This window comes from Lindgomyces ingoldianus (genome assembly GCF_010093535.1).
Source record: "Lindgomyces ingoldianus strain ATCC 200398 unplaced genomic scaffold BDR25scaffold_44, whole genome shotgun sequence".
In the NCBI taxonomy this organism is placed as follows: Eukaryota; Fungi; Ascomycota; class Dothideomycetes; order Pleosporales; family Lindgomycetaceae; genus Lindgomyces; species Lindgomyces ingoldianus.
This window is the reverse complement of record NW_022985205.1, coordinates 299,610-325,798: the sequence shown is the minus strand read 5'-3', so window position 1 is coordinate 325,798 and position 26,189 is coordinate 299,610. Positions and strand designations below refer to the sequence as shown.

Below are 26,189 nucleotides of genomic sequence, written 5' to 3'. Positions count from 1 at the left end.
TGGATTTTTTTGTGAACATAGAACTTCCAACACCTCACCCATAACCTAGTATGACCAGCATGCCTGAAAGAATAAACCGGGTGTTGTCGCGGATCTTCATCGTTCTTCCGGCACCCGACTTTGCTCTCGTACTTGTTGCCGTTGCCTCCCAACCGCCTATATTTCCCGTTCCGATAGAAGCCACATTTGTTAATGTCATCTTACCCGCATACGTAAGAGCAACTGGCGACGAGATCGTAGGCTTGGGGCTAATCGTGGTCGTCAAGGTACCAATAACAAGCATTGTTGCACTGGAAGACGTGATGATAGATATCGCTGTGCCGTGGATAGTGATTGGGTGGCCTGGATACAGGGTTTGTGAGCCGATGATATATTCTGTAGCTCCTGAGACTACCGTTGTGAAGATGCTCAGGTCGTTGCTGGACATGGTTTGTGGCGCGACTGGAAGTGTTGTTGTAGATGAGCCACCGATGATGAGGACGGTTGAGCCTGCCGAGTCGGTGGCCAGGGAGATGACAGTGCCGTCCATAGTGATTGGGTGACCGAGAAGCAGGGTTTCCGGACCAAGTGTATATTGATAGTCTGCAATAGCTGTAACAGTGAAAGTGCCTATTGTGAATGATTGCGTTGCAGGTGGAAAGAGTGTCGAACTGACACCATGAGCTGCAACAATGGTTTCGCCCCCAGGGCTGATAAAGAAAGTTGTTGGATCATCTCCAGAACCAATGGTTACAGGAGAGCCACCTAGCGTGAGAACTTGACCATCGACTGTGATTTGTCCTGATGGGGTTCCATTCATGGTCGTCGTCAATGATCCTATGGCTATTACTGGATGGCCACTTAGATCGACATATATTGCCGTTGTGCTTGAGCCATAGCCGAGAGTCGCTGTCGTACCACCTGGTAGCAATGTCGTGCCTGATATTACAATAGTCGTTATTAGGACTGGGATTAAAATTTGATCTCCGAGAGTGACAGGCGGTGGTGTTAATGGCGCAGGCGTGGTTCCTGACGCAAGGCTGGTAATGAGGTTATTCTCACCAAGGCCAGCTGCTGTACTTTCGAGATGTGACCCTTTGCCAGATTGGGCAACTCCAGGCGCGATGGTGGTTTCTGGATTCTGCACACCAATGTGGGGAGTTGGTCCAAACCCGCTTTCTGTTGACTCCACGTGCACTAGGTATGTTTCATAACCCGAGGGGTTGAAAACGCGAGTGAGGACAGCTCCGACGTCCTCTTCACTTGTAGAGCTCTGAATGGCTGAACTCTCTTTCAGACTACGAGGTGGTTCCGTTCCCTCTGATTCAAAGCCTGTAACCGAGCTCTCAGCATGAAGCTTGAAGTGCGAATTTGCCCTACTGCTGGTTTGAATTGCTGCGTTCGTATTCGTGGTATTCGTCGCCGGCGAGGGAAAACCGGTTAAAGATGTCCCAGCATCAAGTTTGGTTGCAGATGTCGTGGAATTAAGGATTGCTTTCGAAAGATTAGCGAATCCGATCCTGCTGAGAAATACGAGTACGAGTTTTGAGTAGGCATGGCTCATTGACTTACACAATTCTCGCGTAGAAGATGCAGGGGAAAAATTAACAAAAAGTAGAAATAAATAAACGGGCAAAAACAATGAAGACATCATAGCGAGAGACAGCGCTCACTCAAGCACTTTGGTGAGAGCACGACGAGCGAAACAAAGAGAAACGCGACGGAGGGCTAGAGGCCGGCCGGAGTAGGTCCCAATATCCCTATCTTCCGATATCAAAGCTCTTGGGGTGGTCCAAGGCGAGGATAAGCATGGAGATAGCGCATCCTTCGGCAGGGAAAAGAGTCCACAGACCTGGGTGTCAGCATCCCTCCCCGCATCCAGGAAGTCCAGCTCATCCACCAATCAGATTGCGCAATCCATATTGAAGAGCTGCGGTGCGAAACTCCTTCCCTTGCTGAATGGCGAGGAGCATAAGGAACTAAGAAGGCGAAAGGTGGGAGAAAAACATGTAAGGTAAGCACAATATGAAAGACTCCGTTGAATCGCAGGAAGAGGAGAGATATTGCGGGTTCACCCAACTCTTGGGAAAGTTTCCCGGTTATTCCAATTTAACAGGCGATCTACCTCCGGTAAAGATATCCAATAGCATAAAGTTCTCTATCTGGAAAGTAGAATTCGGGGCCGGTGATGCTTGTGTGATGCTTCTTGTGTGGTTGGTCGGATGACATTCATACTTGAGAAAACATGACTTCGCTACAGGTTTCCAATGCTCAAGGTTAACGATAAATCGCTCTAATTTTGAAGGAACGTGAAGCTGCACTCTTATGTACTGTACAAGCCGCTGCAAGAATAGAAATAATTGCCTGATTGAGGTGGTGAAGCTCGAGATTGGTGGCGTTATTTTCCCCTTTTTGCATGACACGTAACGTAAGCGCTAGACCACGTGACCAATTCCTTATCTCCTGGCGTCGGATTCGTTTAATCAACTTTTCTTCGGGCTTGACACCAGCCAATACCCTCCGTTCCTTTAGGTAGAGAGTTCGGTTAACCTCAGGCCATAATCCCAAAGATCTCTGAAAGATCTTTGATAGTTGTTTCAAGTTTGCACCGATCCCGATTGGCGAAATCCTGCTCCAGACATCGTACCTCACTCATCCCACATTCCTTAACAGACTTTATCATTATCCAACATCATCTGCTGAGCGATCAAAATAAGGTTCTTCCAGCAACTTGGACGAACCTTTCAAGCGTGCGCCTCCATGCGTGTCCCGGAAACTTTACCCTGTCCGTTGGGCTCTAGACCCCAGAAGACCCGACGTGGGATGAACGACGGCTATTCACCGGCATCAACACGAGCTCAATCACGTAAAGTTTGGCTCCGCACTGCAGTAATCCGGCCGACAGGTTGTCAAACCCTGGCATGACTCAAGCCATGGCTTTGATACATGCTTTTTGGCGGTCGATTTCCTTTAAAGTTTCCGTCGCGCGTTTCTTTTCAAGCCAATCTTTTGACTCTTCTTCTTGCCTCTTCCTGTTGCGAACACATGTCCCTTGAATGACATCACTGTAGCTAACTAAACAGCCTACTCCATTTTCACGCCCACACTCGTATCATTATTTTCCCATCATGAGCAACAAAGACCGTGTCTTCATTGCGGTCTACACCCGTCCCGGCTCATCCGAGCTCGATTCTTTATCCCCCACGCGCTCTAAACCGAAACCCCAAAATTACCGCTGGGGCATCTGGGTAGAGCCTAAGAACAGCACCGGGGCCGGTACATCCTTCGACCTCGAAGATTCCGTCGCATACTCATCAGTCACTAACCCGTTCGGCTGGCGCTTTCATTTCGACGACCACAAATCACCACCACCGCGGATGCTAGGGCGGATAATGATTGGGAAGTTGCCGGAAGGAATGAGCGTGACCGATGTCACGAATATTCTGAAAAGGGTACCGCTGCCCTGTGACCCTGGAAGTGCGATTACTGATGTGGTGATGTGGATCAAGGCAGTGATTGAAGAGCTGCAGGAGGCTGGATATGCGGAGACATTCTCAATTGAGACGTTCATGGGTGATGCACTGGCATTTGCGACAACATGGCACTCGAGGAATTCGCGAGACATCGAGAAGGTCAACTACACCTGGAGTCGAGCATTCCCTTGAAAGATCTAAGAGGCGACATTTCTGATCGACAGATATCCCCCCAAAAATTCGGCGATCTGTGACAAATCGCGCTTCAACTTGCTGCGGTCTAGTTGCCGTGTTCATTCAACGACCGAGGACAGAGTCGCATCTTCACAGGGGAGGATATACACGAGAGGGGACAGACGTAATTGATGTAGCTTGGCTGCCTATTTGAGTCAAGAGCCTTGGCCTTAGCCTTTGGTGTGCGAAACTCCATCCAAAGATCTTCAAGGCGGCCAGCTTCTGCAAGTGAAATAACGCTAGACTGCCGTCATATCCCGAGAAGCTTCGTGTTCCGGATGAATCTAGCCAATACCTTCTCTAGTCCCCATGGCATTAGTCAGCACCCTGGAAATATCAGAGCAACGGAACTTGGCCGTTTGCTAGCATTATTCAAATTACATCACAAGCGATTTGTGCAAGCAAATTCCTTGATTTACTAGCTCGTTATTCAGGGAATAGCCTAAAATTTGAGGGTTACATGGTTTACGTCAATTCCGCACCTCCTCCCTTGTCACTGAGCTTTGATCCTCCTCACTTTTCCTTTGGCCCACATGAGATCTTTTTCCATCCCATCAAGGCATCGATTTTTAATCAATGGGGCGAATTGATTAAGAATCATATCAGCCACAAAACATGCAGCCATTTCTATCTCCAAAGCCGTTTCTGTAATCCATGGTCCGAGGCTTGCATTTATAATGGCATTGCTATCTAATAGTGTAGGAACCAATAAGATGTACCCGTCCGGTCGTGGTTCGCTACAGGCTAGCACCTCCTATAAGACATGACAAGAACTAGATCGAGGGTTGGAACCAGCTTCCTATTAGTAGCCTCCCTTATCCCACCCAACGCTAAACAGACCCATTCCATCCTAGCCATGGTCTGCAGTAAACTATAGAACGCCGTAGAGAGCCGTTCAAATCATTCAACTCAAGGCTTACCCCAAATATCACGCCCCAATAAAATCCCACTAGTCCAGCTACGATTTCTTTTCATCTTCCAGCGGCCGATTCGACCCCGTCCACCAATTCTTCACCAAGACCCTCATCGATTTTTCGCTACGAGGAAGATGGAATCCAGGCGCGCCATTCTTCGCCTCCGGAACCGCGGCGATAGGCAGAGCCTTCTTATTTGTGGGGTCGCCGACACGAGGCCCACTTTGACGTGTTGGACCGTTGCTGAGATCAACCCAGTCTTCGTCGTTGCTGCCGTCCCATATCTGTGATGGGACGAGGTTGCCGAAGATGGCCTGGTCGTTAGGGCCGGTGCCGAAGGAGACAGTACTGATTGATCGGGTTCTACTGCTGTCGGGGGTTATGGACGTAGACGCGGGTGCAGTCGCCGGAGATTTCGTACTCGTTGATGGTGCAAGAAGATTGAGCCATAATTGCGTCTCGCCATCGCCATTTCCGTTAATGGTCTTCTTCTCATGCCTAGCCACCATGGAACCCATAATGGCCTTTTCCTTGCCGTCACCGGCGTGCCCCGTAGGTGCATTCATTGCCATAGGACGAGACTCGAAACTCTCACCCTCAGCCTCCCCAGACGGTTCCGGCACGATAGTGGCTTTGTCTGCGAGTGAAGAAACATTCTCATCCCCGATCACACTACCATTGACACAACCTTCACTTGTAGCACATCTAGCTACAAACTTGAATGAAATGCTCCCAGATTCGTCATGTATAATCTCGGCCAATGGGTTTTTTGGAGTACGACCAAGAATGCTCTTTACATCTCCCGTCTCGCTGCCGGCGAGAAACGATGAGGAGCTCGATTCGCATTCAACCCTCGGAAACTCGTCAACACATTTAGCATACTTCGCGTTCAACTCTGAAGTCGAAGGCGGATTGTCGGATTTGTACTGGTCTTCGCTTCTGTCAGGCACGTCTTTCCTGGCCTTCAGTCTAGCCTCATAGGCATAGACACGTTCCATGATGGTCATATGCCCCTCACCATCGCTATCATGGCGATAGGAACTCTCCAGGGACCGCGTGTTATCGGCATTGTTGGCTTTGCTCTTGCACGAGGACCCTACGGGAGATGGTGTTAGGAAGAACCCTCCAGACTCTACTTTCTCCGCGTCTAGAGCTAAGGATGGGCTGTTGACATCTTCCACATGAGCAGCCTTGGCTTCTGGTAGTGGTAACTCCAGCATAAATTTGAGATCGTTCTCCAGCGATGCAAGCAGAACCTCCGGATCAGTGCGGCCCTCGATAGCTAGCGATGAAACGGTGGCAATAAGGGCCTCCTTAGGAACGACACCGCCTTTCACACAGGCATAGAGTGATGCGAGAGTCTCTCCGACGATATTCTCTTTGATCGACGTAAACAAAGCCTCTAGGTAAGTACGGTTCACCATACTGGGAGACGAAGCCGTGGCATTCACGACCTCTTCAGGAGCGATGTCATCTTCCACTGAATATGGCTTGAAAGCTGCGATGGTGGGATCCTCTTTGACTGATATAGATTGTATGTCTTGGGTAGTGTAACTCTTAACCGTGCTACCATCCTCCATAGACTCCGAGACGACCCGAGCGCGCCATCGCTCGACACCATCAACTCGGCGGTTGGGTTGCACTCCAGTTTGAGCATCGACGCACCACGTGTGAGTTGGGATTTCAGGATCAATGACAATGTCCGGCTCGAGGGCATTAATAAGCTTGTCGAATGAACCAGATATGTGTACCGGGCCGTAGTACTTGATAGCGGAGTCCGTAGCCGAAACCTCATTCTGGGGGTCAGTGTTGAGGGGTTCTTTGATAGCCATTGTCGATGGAGTCTTCGAAAGAGTAGGGGTGTCGGATAAAGCTTTGTCCGGGAACTCATTGTGAGTTTGTTGGGTTGGAGATGGTGGGGTAATCTCAACCGTGGTTTACATCTGTTCTGGTTCATCTGCTCTGGGGTTGGAGAAACTACTATAATTTCATTGGCTATCTTGACAGTCTCTTCTGCGACTGCCGACAACATCGATTCGGGTGTAGCTTTGGCAGATCGCGTAGCTTGATCGGAGTCCTTTGTACTGTCAGATATGGAATACTTATCTTCTACCGACAACTACTCCTAGAATATAGACGGGATTAATAATGGCGCTTCCGTGACAGACAGTTTCTGGATAGCTTCAGCTTGCTCGATATCCTGTCGGCGACCTTCGACCCAACGTTGAAAGAATGTCATTCACCTTGAGCCTCTTGATTGGCTAGAAGACGAACTTCTCATTCTCCTCGAACCATAGTTCCAGATTCATCCCCAGGCGGTATCGCATCAGACAAATTCTTGTACGCGTCGTTGACCTCAGTCATCTCGGCGACTGCGGATTTGACTATCGTTACTACCAGATGAAACAAATAGCGGTCAAAAGGGAATGAATATGCTTATAAGAATTGTTGCTGCTACTGGAGTCACTTTACGCTCACAGTGGTTATTATGCCCTAAAAATCTAGAACAGCTGGGTGTGGAATGGGAGATATAATACGGATGTTATACATAAAGAGGGAGTTGAGATGCACGTAACTTTGCCTTGGGGGGGCTGTGTTGTAGGTTTCTTGCGAGGAAGAGAAATGAGGTGTCACGGTAAAAAAAGGTATTATTCGCTGCCACAGATTACTCTTACCGTCGCTGACATCCCCGTTTGGTACAAATAGATCTTCGGAGACTTGCTTACTCTATCAATTTCTCCACGTCAACAAGACAGTTTCGAGGTTCCTGCCAGGCCTTCATGAAAAGTGTGATCTAGGTTGGCCCTGCCTAACCCTTAAAGGGGGTGTATAAAGATCTGTAGAGGTCGACTTTGCACTCTCCTAATGGCCCTAGCTTTATAAACGCAAACCAGCTTTAGGGGAGAGCTTAAAGGGGTGAAGGCGACATAGTCTGATATGTATAGATACACTTCCTCTCCCTCCTCCACTATCGCCTCCCAAAACTCTGTCTACCGGAAGAAACATGGGCAGTACTAGCTGATAGGTCGACTCTCGCAGCATTCACTAGCACCAAACAACAATATCGGCGATTTCTCCAATGGTGTTCCTTCCGCCAGACTGTGGAACCCGGCGAAATGAAATCTAAAGCAGTGAAAAGCGAGGCCCTGTGGTTAGTCTGGTCTACTGCAAATCGATAATTAGCTATCAAGGACTTGAATATCTCCTGTCTTGCTCTCTTAGATGGACAACCTCATCTCAATCAATCTGAGATAAAAACCATGGTGAATTCCCTAATGAATTTTCTCCGATAGGCACGGAATGTTAATATCCCCGCTTTCAAGTTACCGTGGCAACTTTTCATTAGAATTGATCGAAAATAAAAGTGCGGTATTTCCATTATCAGTTTCCTTCCAACTAAACAAATGAATTCGCATTCTTCACACCAAGTCCAGTCTCCTGGTTTCGTCTCCTGGTTTCACTGGAATAACCCATATCGTGAATATGTCAAATGGACGATTGCCGGCAGCCCTAGTAAACGGACAATAAGAACCAGATCTTATGAAGTGGTCATGTTGAGTGCAGGTGACGCTGAGGATCTTGACTTGGTTTCTGAGGTTGATATTGATTCTGACGTTAGGCTGAATTAGCTTGGGAGATTAACTATCGATAAATCCCGCTGGTTGCAAAGATCATGAGTTATGGTAGTAATGGTACCAAGCCTCATTCCCACAAGGGCGATTTCACGGATGAATTTGAAACTGCAAACAGGGATGGGAGATATATGTGGATTGTGTAGTGAAAGGAAACGAGACGAGACATGCACTGAACCATAAAACATAACAAGATCATCATCCAAGATTGAAGTTTATGTACCGAGCTGTTACCGGCGTGACTGAGATGAAATCCTCACGCGTGGTCCGCGCAGGCACGAAGGGTGAAGTTCATTGACGGAACATCTAGAGAACTAAATCCATGATAGACTCAGAGCTACTATGAGCCGAAAAGAAGGTTGAGAGAAAATTATAGGCCACAAATAACACACGAGATGTTGCTCTAAGGAATAGATCCCGAGACGTTCGGAAACCATGTTGATGAATCCGGATACCAACGAAAGGAAGAAAAACCAAAGAGTAAGAGCCCAACAGATTCGTGTTCAGAAATCGGCAATCTCGTAATTCTCAAATTCCTTCTGAAGATCGGCCACGGTACGGAACTCACGTAGAGGACCGGCCGGATTAACAATACTATCCGATGGAGATTTCATTGCAACTTTCCAGCTGTCAGTACAGAGATAATCAGGGATGGAAGAAAGCCTACCACTTCCATCACTCCTGCTGAGAATTGGAACCACATTCGGCTGGGCCTCCTCCTCGTCATCCTCCTTATCTATCTGGGCCACCGATTGGACTAGACTGAAGTCTCCTGATATGCCGCTTGGCTCCTCATATATAGCGAAGAACGGGAAGCCATATTGTGTGTATGTACGGGCGTCGAGAGGTAACATTGGTGGACTGGCTCCAGTCACAGCGCGGTAAACAGCAGAATTGACAATCTGGATATTGAAAACGGTTGTCTTTGAGCCTAGCCATCCATTGGGGTCCGGGTCTTGTGCAATCACCTGTTTGATCTTTCCACCAGCTGCCACGCTCATCTCGTGAACAGGGCCACCTCCGCCTCGGAGCCGAAGAACGACGTTGATGGTAGCCTCTTCCCCAATACCGGATTCACCAACCAGCCATGAATCTATTACATGTTAGTCTTCACAATTTGTTACACATTCAAGTGACTACTATAGAGTTGTAGGAATCATGAGTACCTTCAAGTTGCCTTCCCGCGAATATGAGACGCTGTTGGTCCCGGGGAATTCCCCACCGGTCTTCATACTTCGCCTTCAGCTTAGCGACAGTGTCATGGTGTCCTGTCCGCACGATTAATGTTTTCCCAGTCAAACCCTTCATGATAATTTCAAATTCGCTTTTCCCGAAGAAAGGCGCCCGATGAGGAGGGGTGGGTATTGGGCGGTTATAAGGAGTAACCTCAATCTGGATCCCGCCCGTTGCGTCCAACCCAGTGATTTGGGACTCGACTGAATATCCACTACCAAATGGCATGGCCACAAATTGACGGACAGTCCCATCAGTATCCGCAATGCCATCCAACCACAACTGGGCTGGAACAACCACGTAATCCTGCAACGGATTGACTGACGAGCTGTAAATGCTCCGCGACGGCTTAGATGCCGCAAGTTTTGCAAGACGCCGCAGCCTCGTCGCAGCCGTCTCCACGGCTGGTTCGCCTGAGATGGCGTTGATTCCGCCGACGTAGATTTTGATCATGTACTTCTGGCAATGCCAATCTTGCCCAGTGCAATGTAGATTGATCCACATGGCCTCAGATTCTTCACAATGTTACATCGGCCCACCTGGATAAATTCAAGGAAGCAAGACTTACGATGCATTGGAAAGAAAAGCCCGCCTTTCACCGCCATGTTCGGGGCAAGCTTATCAGCATAACGCGAGACAGGGCTCAGAGGGAATGCCCCAAGATCTGGTGGTAGAAAAGATGCTTGATGATTGTCTGGGACTCGAATCGTACGACGAAATGAGATATGAAGGTCACCGCCAACGCACACAGTATCCTCGCCTTCGAGCTTGCACGTGAGGCTCTCGGCCGTCATAATATTCAATGCAGCTAAAAGACGAGAGAGTTATTTGAAAAGATTCGAGGGAGGGAATTATAAAGAATTGAGGTAGAGGTGAGGCTAAAACAGGTGTTGAGGCGGGGTGTCGTGTTCTAGGCAAGCGCGACACGGTGCCACATCACGAGTTTTGGCGAATAAGCCTAAGAAGGAAAGAGAAGACGGCACGTGAAATACGAGGCAAATATACACCAACAAAGCTTGAAATTGGTAGGCTTGAGTGAATTTAGACAGGCCGAAGAATATAGTTAGCTTAATGCAGCTACCTAGTACGAGTACGGTCAACGATATCAAGCAAGGATATCACGCGTCCATGGATGTGGCCTTCCTCTTCTTGCTCCGCTTCTTCTTCTTCCCATCACCCCCTTCCCGAATATCGACGCAGCCGTCCGCACCACCCTGCCCGCCATTGCCACTCACAGGTCCCCCCTCATCCCCAAGCAGCAGCTCAAAACCACCCTTCGGTCCCTCCTCATCCCCAAAAGTCTCCATCCTCCATTGCCTTAACCTCGCCTTCTTGCTAAGATACTTCTTGTCTTTCTTCTTCTTCCCTGGGTCCCGGAACGCCGCTAACTTCTTTAGCCCCGCGAATTCATTCAGCTGCGTGTCGTTGGCAAGGAGGATGTCGCGAGGAGTTAGACCGAAGGTAGTCGGAGATGTTTCTCGGTAGCGGAATTGTGTGGGTGGTTTTGGCCTGGAGGCGATGGTAGTCTCATAATTTAGGGTAGAGTCCACGAGTGATTCGATGATGCGACGATCACGGCGGGTATCTCGTTTTGTGTCGGCGCGTTCTTGTTTGCGCTTTTTCGAGCTCTTGGTAGGGCGGTGATGCTCTTCTTCGTCACCCTCTTCGGCTTCGGCAACAGCGTCATCCTCATCGTCAGAAGACAGTGTGAAAACAGGCTGTTCGTTGTCGTCATCGAAATCGGGGACTAGATCCTTGATATCGATATCGTCATCCCATTTCGGTTTCTTTAGCCTCTTATACTTTCCTTTGATCTCTTCATCGCTGCCCGACCCTGCCTCACGATCTTCCGCATTGTAATAGGCGTCACCGAACCGATTCCGCATCTCGTCATCCCACTGGTCATCTGACCAATCCGCTTCAAGGACATCTCTCCACTCGTCTATTTTGAATTGCTTGCCGCTCACTCCAGCCGTCTTCCGTATCCGTTTGACCTTCTCTTCCACCTCATCGATCCTCAGCTTTCGCAGACGCGCCAACTCCTCTTCTCTCTGCTTCCTTTCGGCTTCTCGCTTTGCCCTGGCGGCGTCGCGGGCTTTTTGGCGGTTGCTTGGCTTGTCCCGGCGGACCGACGTGCTAGCCACTGCATCACGAGCATACGTGACGAGCTTCTCGTTGGCTGTGCTTGGGTCCTCGAAGTACAGATTGTATGCATTCTCAAAGTCGTCAGCACGATCATCTTCGTCGTCATCGTCGGACTCCAGGGGCTTGAAGTGGGATCCATCGGTGGGGACCCAGGCTCGGGCAGCCATGAAGTTGGATAGGAACGTTTCCGGATCCTTGTCAGCATTCTCCACATCCTCCTCAGTAATCTTCATGCGCTGCTTCTTCGAGGACTTGGATTTGGATTTGGCCACTAAGAAGTCATCACCTTCCCCATCGGAGTCTCCGGCAGCGTGCATCTCCTTGACAAGATTCTGGCGGGCTTCTTCCTGCTCTTGTGCATATGTCTTCGGCAGTGTGTCATCCTCATCTTCTGGATTGAACTTTCCCTCTAGTAGATTCTTCGTGTGGTATTCCTTCAAAGTCATTGGCTTCTCCCTCCTTGTCGCATTGGTACCGTGCACATAGTCGTCGTCTATCGGCCGGTAGAATGTGGCGTCTTTGTCAAAGACACGGGGATCTTTAGAGCGAATAGCCTGCAGCGTGGCCATGATGTCTGCATCGAGGGCTTCGGTCGCAAGCTCACCGTCATCATCTTCATCCTCGTCGTCCTCGGAGTCTTCTTCGGAATCGAGGACTTCACTATTGCGGTTGGACAAGGCTTCGGATTTGCCGTACTTGTCTTCCACTGGAATGAATTAACGATTAGCGGAACAGCATGCAGAGAGGGCACTCTCACATCTGTGCTTCTCCTCCCGTTTCTTGTTGTGTTCGAATCGTCGTGCAAACTCCTCATTCACCTTTAACGAACCCCCGCCTTCAGCATCACTCGAATCATCGTCGCTGCCGTCAAGCAATTTCGCTTTCTTGGCCGGTCGTGGTGGAATGGGCCTATCACCCATTTCATGTTTGATGCCCTTCACGTGCTTAACTACTCGATCTTTCGCCATGGTGTTGGATGTTGCGAATTGCACTGGTGCAGTAGAGGCTGCTCGTGTAAAATTTCGCTGGGCAGCCAAGATTTTCTGCCAGGCGTCGGGCGGTGAAGACGCGGCGCCAGCCTGCGGCGGCCTGACGTCGGCAAGCACAGCTCGACGCGCTGTCAGTGGGAAGGATGAAAGGCCACCAGCAGCCAGAGTCGTACGTACCCACGCCTGCTGCGCATGTACAGTAGCTTCAATGTATACACTCTTTGACCCGTCTTGCACGTATCAAATATATTCCATACATCACAACTCCAACGCGCGATAATATGGCGGAGGAGGCAAAGCAGCAACCAGCGCTGGAGCCGGTGGGTAAGCCGCTGAGCTTGATGTATGAACTATATCTCCCGTGTATATCATGTAGATGGTACTGATGATGCATCTAGACCCGTTGTCATTAAAGAAGCCGCCCTCGACTCGCCCACCTTCCGTGCTACCGCGGTCCACTTCAGCGACCAAATCGAGCTGATCGAGAGATGGCTCGAAACCTTCATCAAGGCCGTCTCCAAGCTGGCCGCCGAGATGAACGCCCTACAGGCCCTCTTCGACAGCTACATACAAGCTGCGACGCCTCCGCTCCAGGTTTCTGAGGCGGTGCTCGACCACGATTACACTGTCTTGGCATTGAAGCGCTTCGGGGAAGGCGCACGCGACTTCTGGAATAGTAACTTGAGGGGCATGAAGCGTGCCGAGATTACCGTCGTAGATCCCATCCGCGCGTACATACATAATGACTTGCGCATGCTGAAGGATGCGCGCAAGAATCTGGACCAGACGCAGCGCGCATTTGATGGCGCCATTGCGCGATATGCCGGTCAGGCCAAGACGAAGGAACCATCATCATTAAGAGAAGATGCATTTCAGCTTCACGAGGCGCGACGGGCGTATCTGAAAGCCAGCATGGACTTCTGTGTTATGGCACCGCAAGTGAGAGCCACGCTGGATAAGCTGCTGGTCAAGGTCATTGCCGAGCAATGGCGCGACATGCGGACTGCCAGGGACTCGTCCACCACTAGCTTTGCTAGGTGGAGCACTGATGTGGATCGCGTTAAAGGCTGGAGCAAACAGATGGAGAATGGAGAGAGGGTGTTCAAGAGAGAGCTGCATCTCGCGAGACAGCAAATTGAGAACAGCGCCGAGCTCAGCACCCGACCGTCACGGGACCTGGATGACTATGCGGCTTCTACAGTGCCATATCTTGGGACACAGGCGCCTTCGACCGCAAACCTTCCCTCCCCGGCGAAACCGGATCCTGGGAAAGAAAAAGCAGAGAAGCAGGGATGGCTATTCCAACGCACCATCACAGGCAAGCCTGCTCGCACCTACTGGGTTCGGAGGTGGTTCTTTGTGAAGAATGGAATCTTCGGTTGGCTATCACAGGGAGCTCGATCTGGCGCCGTCGAGGAGTCTGAGAAGATTGGTGTCTTGCTCTGTGGTATTCGTCCAGCCTTTCAGGAGGAACGACGCTTCTGCTTCGAGGTTAAGACTAAAGACACCACCGTTCTGCTCCAAGCCGAAACACAGAATGATCTCACAGAATGGATTTCATCGTTCGAAGTGGCCAAGCGCAAAGCCCTGGAGGATACTTCAAAGGATGCTGGAGCTCCCGGCAGTATTGATGCAGCTTTCTCCATTAGCCCTCCTATCGCACCCGAGTTTGCTGCCAAAACATCCGAAGGGCATGCCGCGCATCCAAGCGACGAAGGCGTTGCTCTAGAACGATCGGAAACATTAGCTTTCCCAGGAGGAGATGGGCTGGCGACTCGTGGAAGCTTTGACGTGAGCCGGCGAGGGACTGCATATGAGAGAGAGGGTGAGAGCAGCCGTAGAGACCATGCTGCTAGGATTATGGAGAAGCTTGATCTGACTAGGAAATCTACTGCAGGACCTCAAGTTTCCGGAAACAACCAACCCTCAGCAGGCGGTGGCATTGCTAGTCTCATCTCCGCAAGTCTTGCTTCTGCCAGCCATAACATCATGCCGGTGGGGCAGATTGCCGCACCTGCTCCTGGTTTGCCTGATACTCGTCTCATTATAGGCCAAACTCTTCCCACAAGTAGTCTTGCGCCTTCTACCCTCGCGAATCCACCTGCGCCTACAAACCTGAGCAAGGCTGCCGTCGCTGTCAGTGGTGAGCGAGGCCTTGGCCTAGGTCGATCTGGAGGCATGCCAGGCGGTCTCATGGCGAACTTGTGGGGGTCTGTGAATTGGGGCTATATTAACCGTCTAGAACGAGGAGAGGTGACGACCGCTCGAGAAAGGAGTGCCTCTCAGCCACCGAGCCCAATAGAACCACTCGATAAACCGAGCGATGGTTCGGTCGATCCGTCTCCCGCAACTGCTACGTCTGCTGTGGCAGTCCACCGCAAGTCGATGAGTATGGGTGACCCCACCCAATCGCCGGTGCAGAGACCAACTATCGTCACGGACGACTTTCCAAATTACTACCCGCTGGCACTGAGAGTACAAGATGCACAGTTCCGGATATTATTCCCGAATGTGCCGCGGGCAGAAAAGGTTGTCCTCGTCTTCCGAGCTGTCTGGAACCCAACCGAACAGCAAGAATTTCCAGGTAGAGTTTACATTACTGCAAAAGACATTTTCTTCTTCAGCAACCACATGGGCCTCGTTCTTATCACTGGCATCAGCCTCTCTTCTATTGACGAAGTTACTGCGGCTCCCGGAAAGGAGTGTGACTTCCTATTCCTGCACTTCAAGACGGGTTCTCGCGAAGATGGCGCAACACGTCTCACGGTCAAGACCTTCCTTGAGCCTCTTAGACTCCTCCAACGCCGTCTAAACTTCCTCGTCCGGAATGCCACCTCTAGCGAACATGGTCTTGAAGAATTAGTAAAGCGGTTGATTAAAATGGAAGTCACTGACGGCGACCACTCCCCCAGCGCCGAAAGCTGGGAAGATGTATCCGTCTCCACCCCCATGGACCCGGGCTACGGCGGCAAAGATGTCAAAGCGAGCCTGCGCATCGACGGGAACCTCTTCGGCCCCCCGGGCATTAACATTAGTAAAAACGCCACAAAATTCAAACTACCCACTCAACCCGTCATCCACACCCCACACAACATGACCCAAGTTGTCATAGACAAAGACTTCGATATCAGCGCCAAAGCCCTCTTCCACGTCCTCTTCGGTGACAAATCCACCGTCTTCCAAATGCTATACCGCGAGCGCTGGGCCCAACGCGTTGTCCAGGGCCCCTGGCTAACATCCGACCAAGGCATCCAACGACGAGACTTCGAGTACGAAATCGCGGCGCCTGGAAGCGCGTCGGCTATCGTCATAAATGACTACCAGGTCATCGAAGTGCTCAACGACCATCTCTGCTACGTCGTGGCAAACCGTCAAACCCCATGGTACCTCCCTTCCTCCGACCGCTTTATGCTGCTCAGCAAAATCGTAATAACACACGTCGCAAAAGCTCGCTGTAGACTCTCCATCCACACGAAAGTCGACTGGTCCCGCAACCCACGCATCGCGAAATCCCTCATCGAACGTCAGGCCCTTCAGGATCTGGACCTCGAAGCCCAGGACCTTGTCGACGTCATCAATGACCAAGTCGCGCGTCTCGGATATAACCGGTCCACAGGCAAAGTTACGAGTATATTCGGGCAGATTGGCTTGCAAACGCAGACGGCGCAGTTCAGTGCCGCCGATATTCCACCACCAAATCGTCCCAGGAAATTCAAACTCACCCCTCAGTCCTTGACCAGCGTGATTGTGCAGCTCGTAGGCAATGTTGTCATCTCAGTCCTGAGCACTGGCATGAGTTGGATACTGGCGGTGATTGCAAGTGTGGGGAATTTTGTCTCTGCCCATAAGCTACTTATGGTGTTACTGATGATGAGTAGCGGTGCGAATTTTTGGTATGGAGGGAGGGATGGGTGGGATTGGTGGAATGAGAGGAATGCGGGAAGGTTTATGAAGGGATTGGGGGTGGGGCCGAGTACGACTATGGCGAGAGCGGTGTGGTTGAAGGATTTGGAGGTGGGGTTTGTGGGGGGGAATGGGTCGGATGCCTTCGTTGATGCTGTTTTTTTGGCTGGGCTAGATGAGGAGGCGCTGAGGGGAGGAAATAAGTGGTAAGACCTTACTCTTCTTTATTTCCTTGCCTTGCCCCTTTAACCCTTCATCCCTTTCCCTCCTCGTACTATTCTATACTAACCCACCATCTGCACAGCCACCAAACTTTCACCTCACTCTTAACCTCTGCCACTCAACCTCAATCTCCTTTATCGTCTTCAACACACACATCCCGTCGTCTCCACCGCACACGCCAACACCTAGGCTCCCACCGCCACGATCTTCTTGTCGCACTGCGTGTTGTTAATCGCATTGAAAAGGAAGTCTTGGAAGCCGAGTATGAGAATTGGTTGCTCGATGAGACAGAGAAGTGTGGGAGGGTAGGGATGATGATCTCAGATGGGGGAGTGGGAGATGGAGGCGGAGGGAAAGAGAGGGGGAATGGAGGGAAGCCGGAGAGGGAGGGGAGGGGGATCAGAGAAGTAGAAGAGTGGGTTAAAGGGTATTGTGGAGATTGTGAGAGGGCGTTGGATGGAGTTAAGGATAGGAGAGGAGGACCGGTATTGATTTAGGAGTGTTGGTTAACCATCTGGGTGGGATTGAATTGGGGTTGGAGGTCATCATGGCCTAAGTGCATCGTTTTGGAATTGGATGGATTGCTCTGTAGGTTGGTACGTAGGAATGTGATGATATCCCGATCAAGAACATAGTTGACGTACTGGAGCATTTAGGGCACAGTCTTAGATGAAACGAGCGAATTTACATTGCACCCTAGGAATCTAGGTGATTCGAAGTGATGTACATCATGAGAGTACCGACGAGATAGCTAAAGCAAGTTAGTCTGGTTTACCTGATAGATCTTTACAGACCAGACTAGAGTTTTGCGAAGCTACAATGATTATATGCACTCATGTCTAACTCGTCCAAACATAGTAGCGAGCTTCTCTAATTCACTGTCTGGCTAGCCAAACCCCATTCTAGTCCCACATAGGCATTGGTAGCTACTCTATTGTGGAGAACTGTCATGTATGCTACGTTTGATAAAGTACGTGAGTAGCCATTATTTGATTATCAAAACCCAAAGTACGTACATGTTGTTTCTGGACATGTAGGTGACCAGAAAAGCTAGAAAACGGCATGGTCACGTTTCGGAAGGATTGATTGCTTAACGGTGGGGGAATTTATACTAGTCTGGGAAAGACAGATGGTGTACGAGTCATCGAACTCCTTAGGCTCTCCCTCGAGATATTTCCTCCTTTACCTAGCAGTGATTAGCGGGCAGAAATATCTGCAGAGGAAAGCAGTATTGATGAAGGCCGGGTTTTTCAGTATTGTCCACGTCTCGAGCGAATAGTAAGAGTTATTTCTTGTGGAACCGGCAGTGATTCTATCAGTGCTCAGGATTAGGAGGCTACTAGGATCGATACATTTACCTTCACGCATCACTTTCTGGTATATCAATCTCAATAGAAAAACCAAGGGACTAGCCGACTACTAGCTAGCCGGCCACTCCATACAAATTAGTCGCTTCTGCGATCATTTCCCCACCTTCCTCCCGACGCCCTTTTAGCGACCACCCACATCAATTCCAACATCTTCCTCCCAGCTCATCCACCAACCCCTCAACCAACCCCATGGCTACTCCAACTCTCCAACTACCCCGCCACCAAGGTCGCGACTTCCGCCACGCTTCCTATCATCCACCCCCGCCCTATACTACCCAGTAGAGGAATTCAATAACATCCAATCCATCTCCGGCATCAACAATTCCATGCTACAACTCTTCTGCCTCAACACCCCCAGGTTTCTCACCCTCAGCGGCATCTTCACAATCCCCCTACAATTCTATTACCTCGGGGGCGGGCCGTACGGAAACTCCGTACTACTTCATGACGGCTATCCATCCTACCAATATTTCGAATGGATTGAGCAAGCATATGCAGCTAACGACGATGTGATTGAAGTCGTGCTTCTGATGCGAGTCGACGAGTTATGTGGGTTCTACACCGCATCAAGGTTTCTAAGCATGCACCAACAAGGCCTGTAAATCGAGCGTATCATTGTACACATTTTGCACCCCCCCCCCCCATGCCCATACCCACATCCTCAGCGTCACGGATGTCCGCGAACTCTGGGAAACGTTCCAGGATCGCTAGACTAGTAGGGGAATGATTGCATTGATTCAGAATCTCCAAGGCATCACTATACCGGCGGGGAAAGTGGCGGAGAATATGGGAGATAATACTGCGAGCTACCAGTTGGCGAATTTTAAGGCGTTGGTGTTTGGAATCCGAGGTTGGAGGGGCTGTTTGAGCATAATCATTTGGGGGAATGGGTAGAGAAGATGGAGGTAGGTCTAGTTCTAGATTGGGCGGAGATAATAAGATTTGAGCAGTGGTTAGGGGAGATTGAGATACTGATGCAGGAAGGGGGGTTGGAAGGCGTAGATGGGGAGAAAGGGGGGTAAGTAGGGTTTATTTGTTTAAGACATGTGAATGAAGTGTAGCATATCATATGATGCAGATATTGAGCCCAGTTTCAAGAAAAACGTTAGGACGTTAAACTAGCCATTGTAAAATGGACATGGTGGGGCTGGGATACGACGGCGAGTTTGCGAGTGGAAGTATTCTATAAAAGTGTGATGTATGATACTGGAAATATGGAGTGGATATGCGCATGTATGGAGTGGAAGAGGACTTGTGATGGGCCAGGTCAGAGAAGATCACCCGAGGATTGTGTACGAAATCCGCGCAGCGTTAACATGAGCACGGTGTAGGGAATATTACAGGACGCTATAGGACCCTTGCGTCAATCCACTCTCCATGTGCTGATAAGGCCTCTTCTTTTCTAGAAGCCTTTGAGCTCTCAGATAACTTAATTTTGTTATTATTAGCCCTTAGAATTCTCAGTTGAAACCATATTCTCCGCGCCTAACATAAAGTAGTGTGCCACTCCCTTCCCCAAAAACAGGGCGTCGATCAGTTCCGCGTTTCATAAAGCGAATCCGAACGCGATACCCTGTCGATCCCGAACGCCGAACATGGGTTCCATCCCCACATATATATCGATAGCTACGCCACCTTTAGAATCGCACAACAATAAGACAGGCCCCAAACAACGTTGAACCAAAACCACAATAAATCCCATTCTACTTCCCTCAACCCTGCACTCATCCCGATCTTCAGCATCCCCCACTCACCATGGCCACCGAAACCACGACCACAGCGGCACTTTGCTCCCAAGAAACCGACATAATCTCAACCACCCTCACATTCTGGAAAAATCTGACTTCCCCGCCAGCTCCTCTTGATTTCACTCAGCCCGGGACGGAAAAGATCTTCGACGACCTCAATAAACTAAACGAAACCGTGCCCATCATGATTCACGACATTCGCGGCTGCGAGTCCAACTTTAGCTTGGAGAAGAATGGATTCCAATACGTCGACCACGACATCCCAGGGCTGGAGAAATGTAAGACAGATGATGAGATTCGGGAAGTTTTAATTCCTGCGACGGAAGAGCTAGTGAAAAAGATGTACGTCAGACTTGCAGGCTGCCAGCCAACCATACTACCAAGTGATATCAGCCGCAAGGATAAAGCGCTGACTCAATCCCAGTACCGGCGCCTACAGAACCCTCGTCTTCACCCACCGAATCCGCAACCTCGCCTCTGACACCTCCAAACGCGCCGACAATCGAGCTCCGGCGCACAGCGTCCACACGGACTTCACCTCAGCCGGCGCGCTCCAGCACCTCTCGACCGTCATCAAAGACCCTGACACCCTTACCTCGCTTACAAATCCCAATATCCGTGTCTTAGCCATCAACGTCTGGCGGCCTTTGAAGCGCATTCAAAAAGACCCTCTCGCAATCTGCGACTGGAGATCCTTCAATCCCTCTTGTATCATTCCCAATCGCATGATTTTTCCTGGGGGTTTTTGGAACGAGCTGGGAAAGGTTAAATATGAGGCGGGACAGAAGTGGTATACGTTGAAGGGACAGATGCCGAGTGAGCCGGTAGTGTTTAAACAGTTTGATAGTAGGGTGCCTGAGGGGGGCATGACGGTGCCGCATTCAGCGTTTGTGGATCCTGAGTGGGTGGATAAGGAGGCGAGGGAGAGCGTTGAGATTAAAATGTTTGCTTTTGTGGAGGAGTAGGTGTTGAGGGGCCCCGGGATGGGGAGTGGTGCAAGAAATTTCGAAGTGCTTTGCACGCGGAATGGGTGGATCGGGAAGCTAGGCACAATAGACAAGAACACTGGTCTATTTCATGAAGCATCAAAAGTCATATATTACATCTAAACTCCTTCCAGCTGGCAAGAAACCACCACTCCGTGGCCGCATACTCCAGAATCTTAATATATTGCCCCAGTACCACCATTGCGGCCGGCTCTTGAGTGCGTAATATATCTATATACGCCCCATTCAGTTTGATTGGCCATAGCATCGCAGTCCTCATCGCGGCGTGAGATGAATTCTCAAGACCAGATTGAAGTGCATCTCGAAGATTCACCATCGCCATGTACGCGACTTCAGACTCCGGCGTAGGGCCTTGACTCGATGCTGTCTGCAGCTCCCTTAACAGGGAGGAGAGAAGAGGAGGAAGCCTGGGAGGATCAACTGCAGGGCGAAATATAGATGCGAAGGGACCACTTTGAATCAAGGGTTCCGTCGTCTTGAGGACCTCGTTCATGCCCCTCAGGAGTTGGAAAAGGCCGATAAGGACGTCCAGCGTTTTAGGTCCTGAGTCTGCAAATGAGTTGAGAGTTATTAAACTCGCGGCTGCAAAGAGTGCGTGGCAGTTTTCTGGAGTAATGCTCGGTAAGACACCGTTGATGCCGGTAATGGCAGAGCTTTGATGGGAGGAGGCGAGTAACCGGTAGTGGCTCTGAGACGAAGGGTTAATATGCGCCAGATGGTAGGCCGAAAATGCTAGCAAGCTGTGCATGAGAAAGGGGTTTCGAAATGCTTCTTGTGGTACAGCATAGCCCCAAGTTTGCTTTGCTTGCTCGACACCAGGCATCGTGAGATGCGCGTGGGCGGTATAGTGGTGCATGAGCTCCAGATCTTGTATCCAGTCGCATGTGCCGGGATGGTCTTCCGTGCACTTATGATTGGCCGGCGTAATTTTCGTTTTGGCCAACCCATGTGCTAGGTTTGGAAGGGCAGGACTGCTCACAAGGCTGCATTCAGCACCATATTTGGTGCAATTGGAACATGGTACTCTCTCGTCGCACTGCGAGCTGTCAGCATGTCGGAAAAAGATCCACACACGACGTGTTTCAATGAAACTTTCGTCAGCGACTGGCGTACGTACTTTCACGTGTCTGGTTTTGCATTGCTTACAGCCATTCCGCGACTTCCGAGATCCTAGCCGTGGCATAACCGCTCTAGAATGATGAGCCCGTTCTTGCAGATATACGGAGTACGAGAGCAGTTGTTGTGCTGATGGGTAGATTGAGGTAAAGTGCGAGTCCGAGTACGAGGATGCGATTCCGAAACCGCTAAAGTAGCGTCTGAGAAAGCAGAAGATCGGCATATATCAACCAATCAGAGTGAAGTGGATTTCGGCGTGTGAAATAAACCATTTGTGGATCATCGCAAAGGCTCTTATATAGTCGCGAGCCCGCCGATCGAATAGAAGATCTCTTGGCGCACAGCCATGGTTTAGGGTTCGTCATCCGTGGTGGCTTCACCTCCCAGTTCCTCCTGCAATTTCGTCCGATGCACTTGAATGGTAGTGCTTGCGAAGATATCTCCAGTCCGTCGCTTCTTCTACGGCCCTATTTCAGCGGTGACGAGGATTTCTCAGAGATGTCGGACGTACTTAAGATGGCTCGGTTGATCGATATTTCTAACTTCCTTCACATCGCCACATCTCGAAACATTCCACAATTCCTACGCCCTTCTCTTCTCTCCAGCCTCGATCTTTCGCAATGTATTCATCGGTAGGGGCAGTATTTTGCACCCTTCTAGCCAGCTCTTCGGCATTCCAGAGCTTCGAGCTTCGAGCATCCACAAATACGTCTGATCCTTCGACGGCCTGCAGTGTCCTCAAGCAATCATATCCAAACATTACATTCCTCCCAGAGGATGACAGATATACTACCGAAAACGAAGGTTCGCACAATCCAGCCCTATCCATTTTCCAATTTGCATTCTCGCTACTGACCCGCCTCAGCTTCATGGACCTCAGCAGCATGGCTCGGACCCGCCTGTATCTTTGCCCCGGCCTGCGCGAATCAACTTTCATTCGCCGTGAAGACCTTGGTCAATACTTCGACATTGTTTGCCATGCGTGGAGGCGGTCACATGCCGATCTCGGATGCCGCAAATATCAACTCTAGCGGGGTCCTAATATCCAGCACGAACTTGAATACCCTTCAGCTGTCTGACGACAAGCAGACCATGTCCATCGGTCCAGGGCCACGATGGGGCGATGTATTTAATTACTTGGAAGGCACGAACTTAACAATCGTTGGCGGAAGACTGGGTCCAGTGGGCGTGCCTGGCTTGCTATTAGGCGGCGGTATTTCCTGGTACAGCTATAAGTACGGTATGGCATCTGCAGGCGGGAAGATAAAAGCATATGAGGTATGCCTCCAAGCCACCAAGCTAGCCCGCCAACTCCACCAAATCACTTCCTTCTCATAAAACGGAGGTTGCTAACAATCCCCAGGCTGTCCTCGCAGACGGGACCATCGCAACCATCACCGCTAATTCCTCCTACTCCGACCTCCATTGGGCCCTCCAAGGCGGCGGAAACTCCTTTGCACTAATAACCCGCTTCGACTTACAGACTTTCCCCTCCGGCCCTACCCTCATGGCAGAAGCCTCATACGGCTCCTCCAACACCACCCGCGACGCCTGGCTCTCTGCAATCCTAAACTTCGCGCTCACTAGCCACGAAGACACGTCCGCTGCAATCATACCGGTAGCTAGATGGGGACCAAATTCAACAGCTCCGAGCTACGAAACCACGCTCTTCTATGCCAATTCCGTCGCTCCTTCAACCGGCGTATTCGCGGAAATGGTGAACGGAAATACCACAACGGGGTTGAAAGCGCTGAACGGGTCTTCAACACTGCAACCACTGACACTTGCGCAATATGGAGCCGCTGTTCGTCCAGCGTTTAAACCTGGCGGAGAATCCTACGGCTTGCGGCAGAAATTCCGGGTTATCAGTACGAAAGCAACGATGGAAGCTTTGCGCATTGTCCACGATACATACATAGCCGGACTAAAATCCAGCGGGATAGCGAACCGGCTCCCAGGCTTCTTTTCTGGCCTTGCATTCAACGCTGTCACCAAAACGTTTGCAGAGAAATCGGCGGGTATGCCGCAGAATGTTCCCCCCGAGCCGGCGTTTTGGATCGAGCAGAGTTTAACATGGGAGGCTGCGGAAGATGATAAAGAGGTTGAAGAGTGGCTGTCTAGGGTTGATGAGGAGATTTATGAGAAGCTGGAGGAAGTGGGAGGTGCAGGCAGGTATGTGTATTTGAATGATGCGGATAAGGGGCAGGCAGTTTTTGAAGGCTATGGGGAGGAGAATGTAAGGAAGCTGAAAGAGATTAGGGGGAAGTATGATCCTGGGAGGGTTTTTACAGAGCTTATGCCTGGGGGTTTTAAGGTAGAAGGGTCGTAGGGTTGTGGGGTTGTAGGGCAGGGGGGGTAGTATAACTGTTGGAAAATTCGGATCTAGGATATGAAGCACTCACCATAGCTTTACTTCTCCTTCTAGAAATTCACCACCAGATATACTTCTCTGAACTCTATCTCTATTACACCAACCTCTCACAAATTACTCGTTAAGATACTCCTTTCTTTCCTGCCAGCCTTCTAAATACCTCTTGATCTCATCACCAACCCGCCTTTCTTTTGCCACTGTAAAATTTCCGAAACCCAAGATCTCCCCACCTTCTTATGCTGCACAATTTCCATAGGGCTGGTTATCTTCTGGCACTCTGTCGTAGTACGTATGAGACTAACGCTACTACCGCTATAACTCCTGCTTCTGTTTCCATTGGACATTGGTGAGCGTGCGTTATCGGGTGCGAAGGATACTGGTGGCGTGGAGAAAATCGGACATTCCACAGAGCGACGACCCCTGGGGTGAGGAGAAACAAACTACGACAGAAGCGCAGTTCCTAAACTAAGAGCATGAAGCGTAAAACTTTGCTCACGTCTACCATAGCCACTTCAGGGTTTTCTGCTTCCACAATGAGCTACCAGAATATGCCCTGCGGCCGTTTACGCACTATATTGACCCGCGTCCGATCTTTGGGTTTATCGGGGTCTTCAGGATTGTCTAGGTTATCCAATCTCGCGAATCAACCAAGTTACGAGGATGGGCCGGCGGCAGTAGCGGTTTTCATAGCTTGATACTACTGAGTAGTCAGCGGCTGTAAAATAGGACATTGTAAATAGGATGAACATACGGGGCTCTGTGGTTAGAGTATCTATATTGATATGTGCAAAAAGCCTCGCGGCGATAGTATGCATGTGACAATGAAAGGATTACGGAAGGCAAATCTGCGTGGTTGAGGAATTTGGTGCAAAAGAAGGTCATAGGAGTGTTTGCTCGCAGAACGCCTGCCCAGGCATTTTGCCTTGAAAGATCACATGGGACACTGCAACACACACAGAAGACCTCCTAGCGAAACATCTCGTGGTGATGAAGAACAGATCCAAGCGGCACTAGTTATGTGACCTAAAACAGTGACTAGTTAAACTGTCATCATATACTGCGTTATGGTCTTGCGTCCGAGTGAGATATAAGTTCGCACTCCACTTCCATCATCCCCTTAACATTAAACTTCTCTTCATCAACTGTCTCAACAGAAATAGCAAGAAAAACTCAACATACTTCTTCCAGTTTGCAATATATTACATACCTTTTCAAGAATCCCAAGCACTTCCAGTGATCTAGGTCAAAGTCCACTAAGCTTTCACCTACACCACCGCCAGGTGTAATACCGCCCAGGTTACTAGCGCCATCCACTACACTAAGAAATCAAGACCGTACGCTTCAATTGCCACCCACAAGCCACCAACCTGGATTCCTATTGACCCATCATTGGCCCAGTTTAGTACAGTGAGCTGCCGAGCGCAGCCCTATTCCAGAGCCTCCAGGAGGGGTCCAACACAGAGTTCTGCCCTCCTATCATTTCTAATGGATAGTATGGTAAATTCTCGATGGAACATATTGCCGAAAGAATTGGGAGAGGAGATTCTAGCCAGATCCTAACATCAATAGTATATACAGCAAATCTCATAGTCAACCTTCCGTTGTATTAATGGCAATAGCCTACTCTCTCTCTCATATATATACCCTGGAGACCCCTAATTCAGGAGGTTTTGATTCGTGTGTTTCGTAACCATCTTGTGATTCACGGAATTACATCACCCAATCAGCTGTGGAGAAGAATAATCCAAATCCATTAGAATAGTAGTTACGTGGAAGCGCATGCAACAAGTAGATCTTGGACTGCTTCTACGCAGCGGAAGTAAATAGAAAGGAGAGCAGAATCTCAAGTAACT

At 50.0% G+C, this 26,189-nt stretch overlaps 10 protein-coding genes across 10 annotated transcripts; 4 read left to right on the top strand and 6 right to left on the bottom strand.

Moving 5' to 3' along the window:
* Nucleotides 1–34: 34 nt before the first annotated feature.
* BDR25DRAFT_346619 (uncharacterized protein) lies at nt 35–1,543 on the bottom strand (the record flags this gene model as incomplete). The annotated part of the gene is made up of 1 exon (XM_033694160.1): nt 35–1,543. The coding sequence occupies one exon, from the start codon at nt 1,541–1,543 to the stop codon at nt 35–37; it is 1,509 nt and encodes a 502-aa protein (XP_033541437.1).
* Nucleotides 1,544–2,927: 1,384 nt separating this feature from the next.
* On the top strand, nt 2,928–4,064 carry BDR25DRAFT_307131 (uncharacterized protein). Its single transcript, XM_033690782.1, has one exon. The coding sequence runs from the start codon at nt 3,108–3,110 to the stop codon at nt 3,642–3,644; it is 537 nt and encodes a 178-aa protein (XP_033541436.1). The 5' UTR covers nt 2,928–3,107; the 3' UTR covers nt 3,645–4,064.
* Nucleotides 4,065–4,516: 452 nt separating this feature from the next.
* Nucleotides 4,517–7,979, bottom strand: BDR25DRAFT_361431 (uncharacterized protein; the record flags this gene model as incomplete). Its single annotated transcript, XM_033696413.1, has 14 exons — nt 4,517–4,601; nt 4,649–6,525; nt 6,606–6,677; nt 6,718–6,754; nt 6,812–6,861; nt 6,893–7,035; nt 7,079–7,110; nt 7,172–7,206; nt 7,235–7,327; nt 7,355–7,376; nt 7,452–7,462; nt 7,492–7,590; nt 7,632–7,817; nt 7,860–7,979. 14 exons carry the CDS (start codon nt 7,977–7,979, stop codon nt 4,517–4,519), a joined length of 2,862 nt encoding a protein of 953 aa, XP_033541435.1.
* A 629-nt stretch (nt 7,980–8,608) lies between these two features.
* Nucleotides 8,609–10,353, bottom strand: BDR25DRAFT_271593 (uncharacterized protein). Its single transcript, XM_033687263.1, has 4 exons — nt 10,034–10,353; nt 9,399–9,980; nt 8,900–9,325; nt 8,609–8,851 (listed from the first exon to the last, which is right to left on the bottom strand). The coding sequence occupies exons 1-4, from the start codon at nt 10,257–10,259 to the stop codon at nt 8,736–8,738; spliced, it is 1,350 nt and encodes a 449-aa protein (XP_033541434.1). The 5' UTR covers nt 10,260–10,353; the 3' UTR covers nt 8,609–8,735.
* A 230-nt stretch (nt 10,354–10,583) lies between these two features.
* BDR25DRAFT_296530 (Krr1-domain-containing protein) lies at nt 10,584–12,574 on the bottom strand (the record flags this gene model as incomplete). Its single annotated transcript, XM_033688929.1, has 2 exons — nt 12,368–12,574; nt 10,584–12,289 (listed from the first exon to the last, which is right to left on the bottom strand). The coding sequence occupies exons 1-2, from the start codon at nt 12,528–12,530 to the stop codon at nt 10,584–10,586; spliced, it is 1,869 nt and encodes a 622-aa protein (XP_033541433.1). The 5' UTR covers nt 12,531–12,574.
* Nucleotides 12,531–17,463, top strand: BDR25DRAFT_95764 (uncharacterized protein). Its single transcript, XM_033699301.1, has 3 exons — nt 12,531–12,942; nt 12,998–16,708; nt 16,807–17,463. The coding sequence occupies exons 1-3, from the start codon at nt 12,881–12,883 to the stop codon at nt 17,219–17,221; spliced, it is 4,188 nt and encodes a 1,395-aa protein (XP_033541432.1). The 5' UTR covers nt 12,531–12,880; the 3' UTR covers nt 17,222–17,463.
* Nucleotides 17,464–19,757: 2,294 nt separating this feature from the next.
* BDR25DRAFT_271583 (uncharacterized protein) lies at nt 19,758–20,876 on the top strand. The gene is made up of 2 exons (XM_033687262.1): nt 19,758–20,184; nt 20,267–20,876. Exons 1-2 carry the CDS (start codon nt 19,850–19,852, stop codon nt 20,805–20,807), a joined length of 876 nt encoding a protein of 291 aa, XP_033541431.1. The 5' UTR covers nt 19,758–19,849; the 3' UTR covers nt 20,808–20,876.
* A 58-nt stretch (nt 20,877–20,934) lies between these two features.
* Nucleotides 20,935–22,056, bottom strand: BDR25DRAFT_296520 (uncharacterized protein; the record flags this gene model as incomplete). Its single annotated transcript, XM_033688928.1, has 2 exons — nt 21,967–22,056; nt 20,935–21,885 (listed from the first exon to the last, which is right to left on the bottom strand). Exons 1-2 carry the CDS (start codon nt 22,030–22,032, stop codon nt 20,935–20,937), a joined length of 1,017 nt encoding a protein of 338 aa, XP_033541430.1. The 5' UTR covers nt 22,033–22,056.
* A 529-nt stretch (nt 22,057–22,585) lies between these two features.
* BDR25DRAFT_242245 (FAD-binding domain-containing protein) lies at nt 22,586–24,294 on the top strand (the record flags this gene model as incomplete). The annotated part of the gene is made up of 3 exons (XM_033685778.1): nt 22,586–22,769; nt 22,831–23,243; nt 23,329–24,294. 3 exons carry the CDS (start codon nt 22,586–22,588, stop codon nt 24,292–24,294), a joined length of 1,563 nt encoding a protein of 520 aa, XP_033541429.1.
* A 156-nt stretch (nt 24,295–24,450) lies between these two features.
* On the bottom strand, nt 24,451–25,924 carry BDR25DRAFT_361425 (uncharacterized protein; the record flags this gene model as incomplete). The annotated part of the gene is made up of 11 exons (XM_033696412.1): nt 24,451–24,498; nt 24,552–24,776; nt 24,833–24,874; nt 24,908–24,971; nt 24,993–25,033; nt 25,084–25,258; nt 25,293–25,314; nt 25,373–25,439; nt 25,516–25,601; nt 25,670–25,763; nt 25,796–25,924. The coding sequence occupies 11 exons, from the start codon at nt 25,922–25,924 to the stop codon at nt 24,451–24,453; spliced, it is 993 nt and encodes a 330-aa protein (XP_033541428.1).
* Between the last annotated feature and the right edge of the window lie 265 nt (nt 25,925–26,189).

Coding starts and splice junctions, on each gene's coding strand:
- BDR25DRAFT_307131 (XM_033690782.1), top strand. CDS start 3,108: ATGAGCAACAAAGACCGTGTCTTCATTGCGGTCTACACCCGTCCCGGC.
- BDR25DRAFT_271593 (XM_033687263.1), bottom strand. CDS start 10,259: ATGACGGCCGAGAGCCTCACGTGCAAGCTCGAAGGCGAGGATACTGTG. Junction 9,981..10,033: donor GCTTTTCTTTCCAATGCATC/GTAAGTCTTGCT, acceptor AACATTGTGAAG/AATCTGAGGCCATGTGGATC. Junction 9,326..9,398: donor CGCGGGAAGGCAACTTGAAG/GTACTCATGATT, acceptor AACATGTAATAG/ATTCATGGCTGGTTGGTGAA.
- BDR25DRAFT_95764 (XM_033699301.1), top strand. CDS start 12,881: ATGGCGGAGGAGGCAAAGCAGCAACCAGCGCTGGAGCCGGTGGGTAAG. Junction 12,943..12,997: donor GGTAAGCCGCTGAGCTTGAT/GTATGAACTATA, acceptor TGATGCATCTAG/ACCCGTTGTCATTAAAGAAG. Junction 16,709..16,806: donor CTGAGGGGAGGAAATAAGTG/GTAAGACCTTAC, acceptor CCATCTGCACAG/CCACCAAACTTTCACCTCAC.
- BDR25DRAFT_271583 (XM_033687262.1), top strand. CDS start 19,850: ATGGCCACCGAAACCACGACCACAGCGGCACTTTGCTCCCAAGAAACC. Junction 20,185..20,266: donor GAAGAGCTAGTGAAAAAGAT/GTACGTCAGACT, acceptor ACTCAATCCCAG/TACCGGCGCCTACAGAACCC.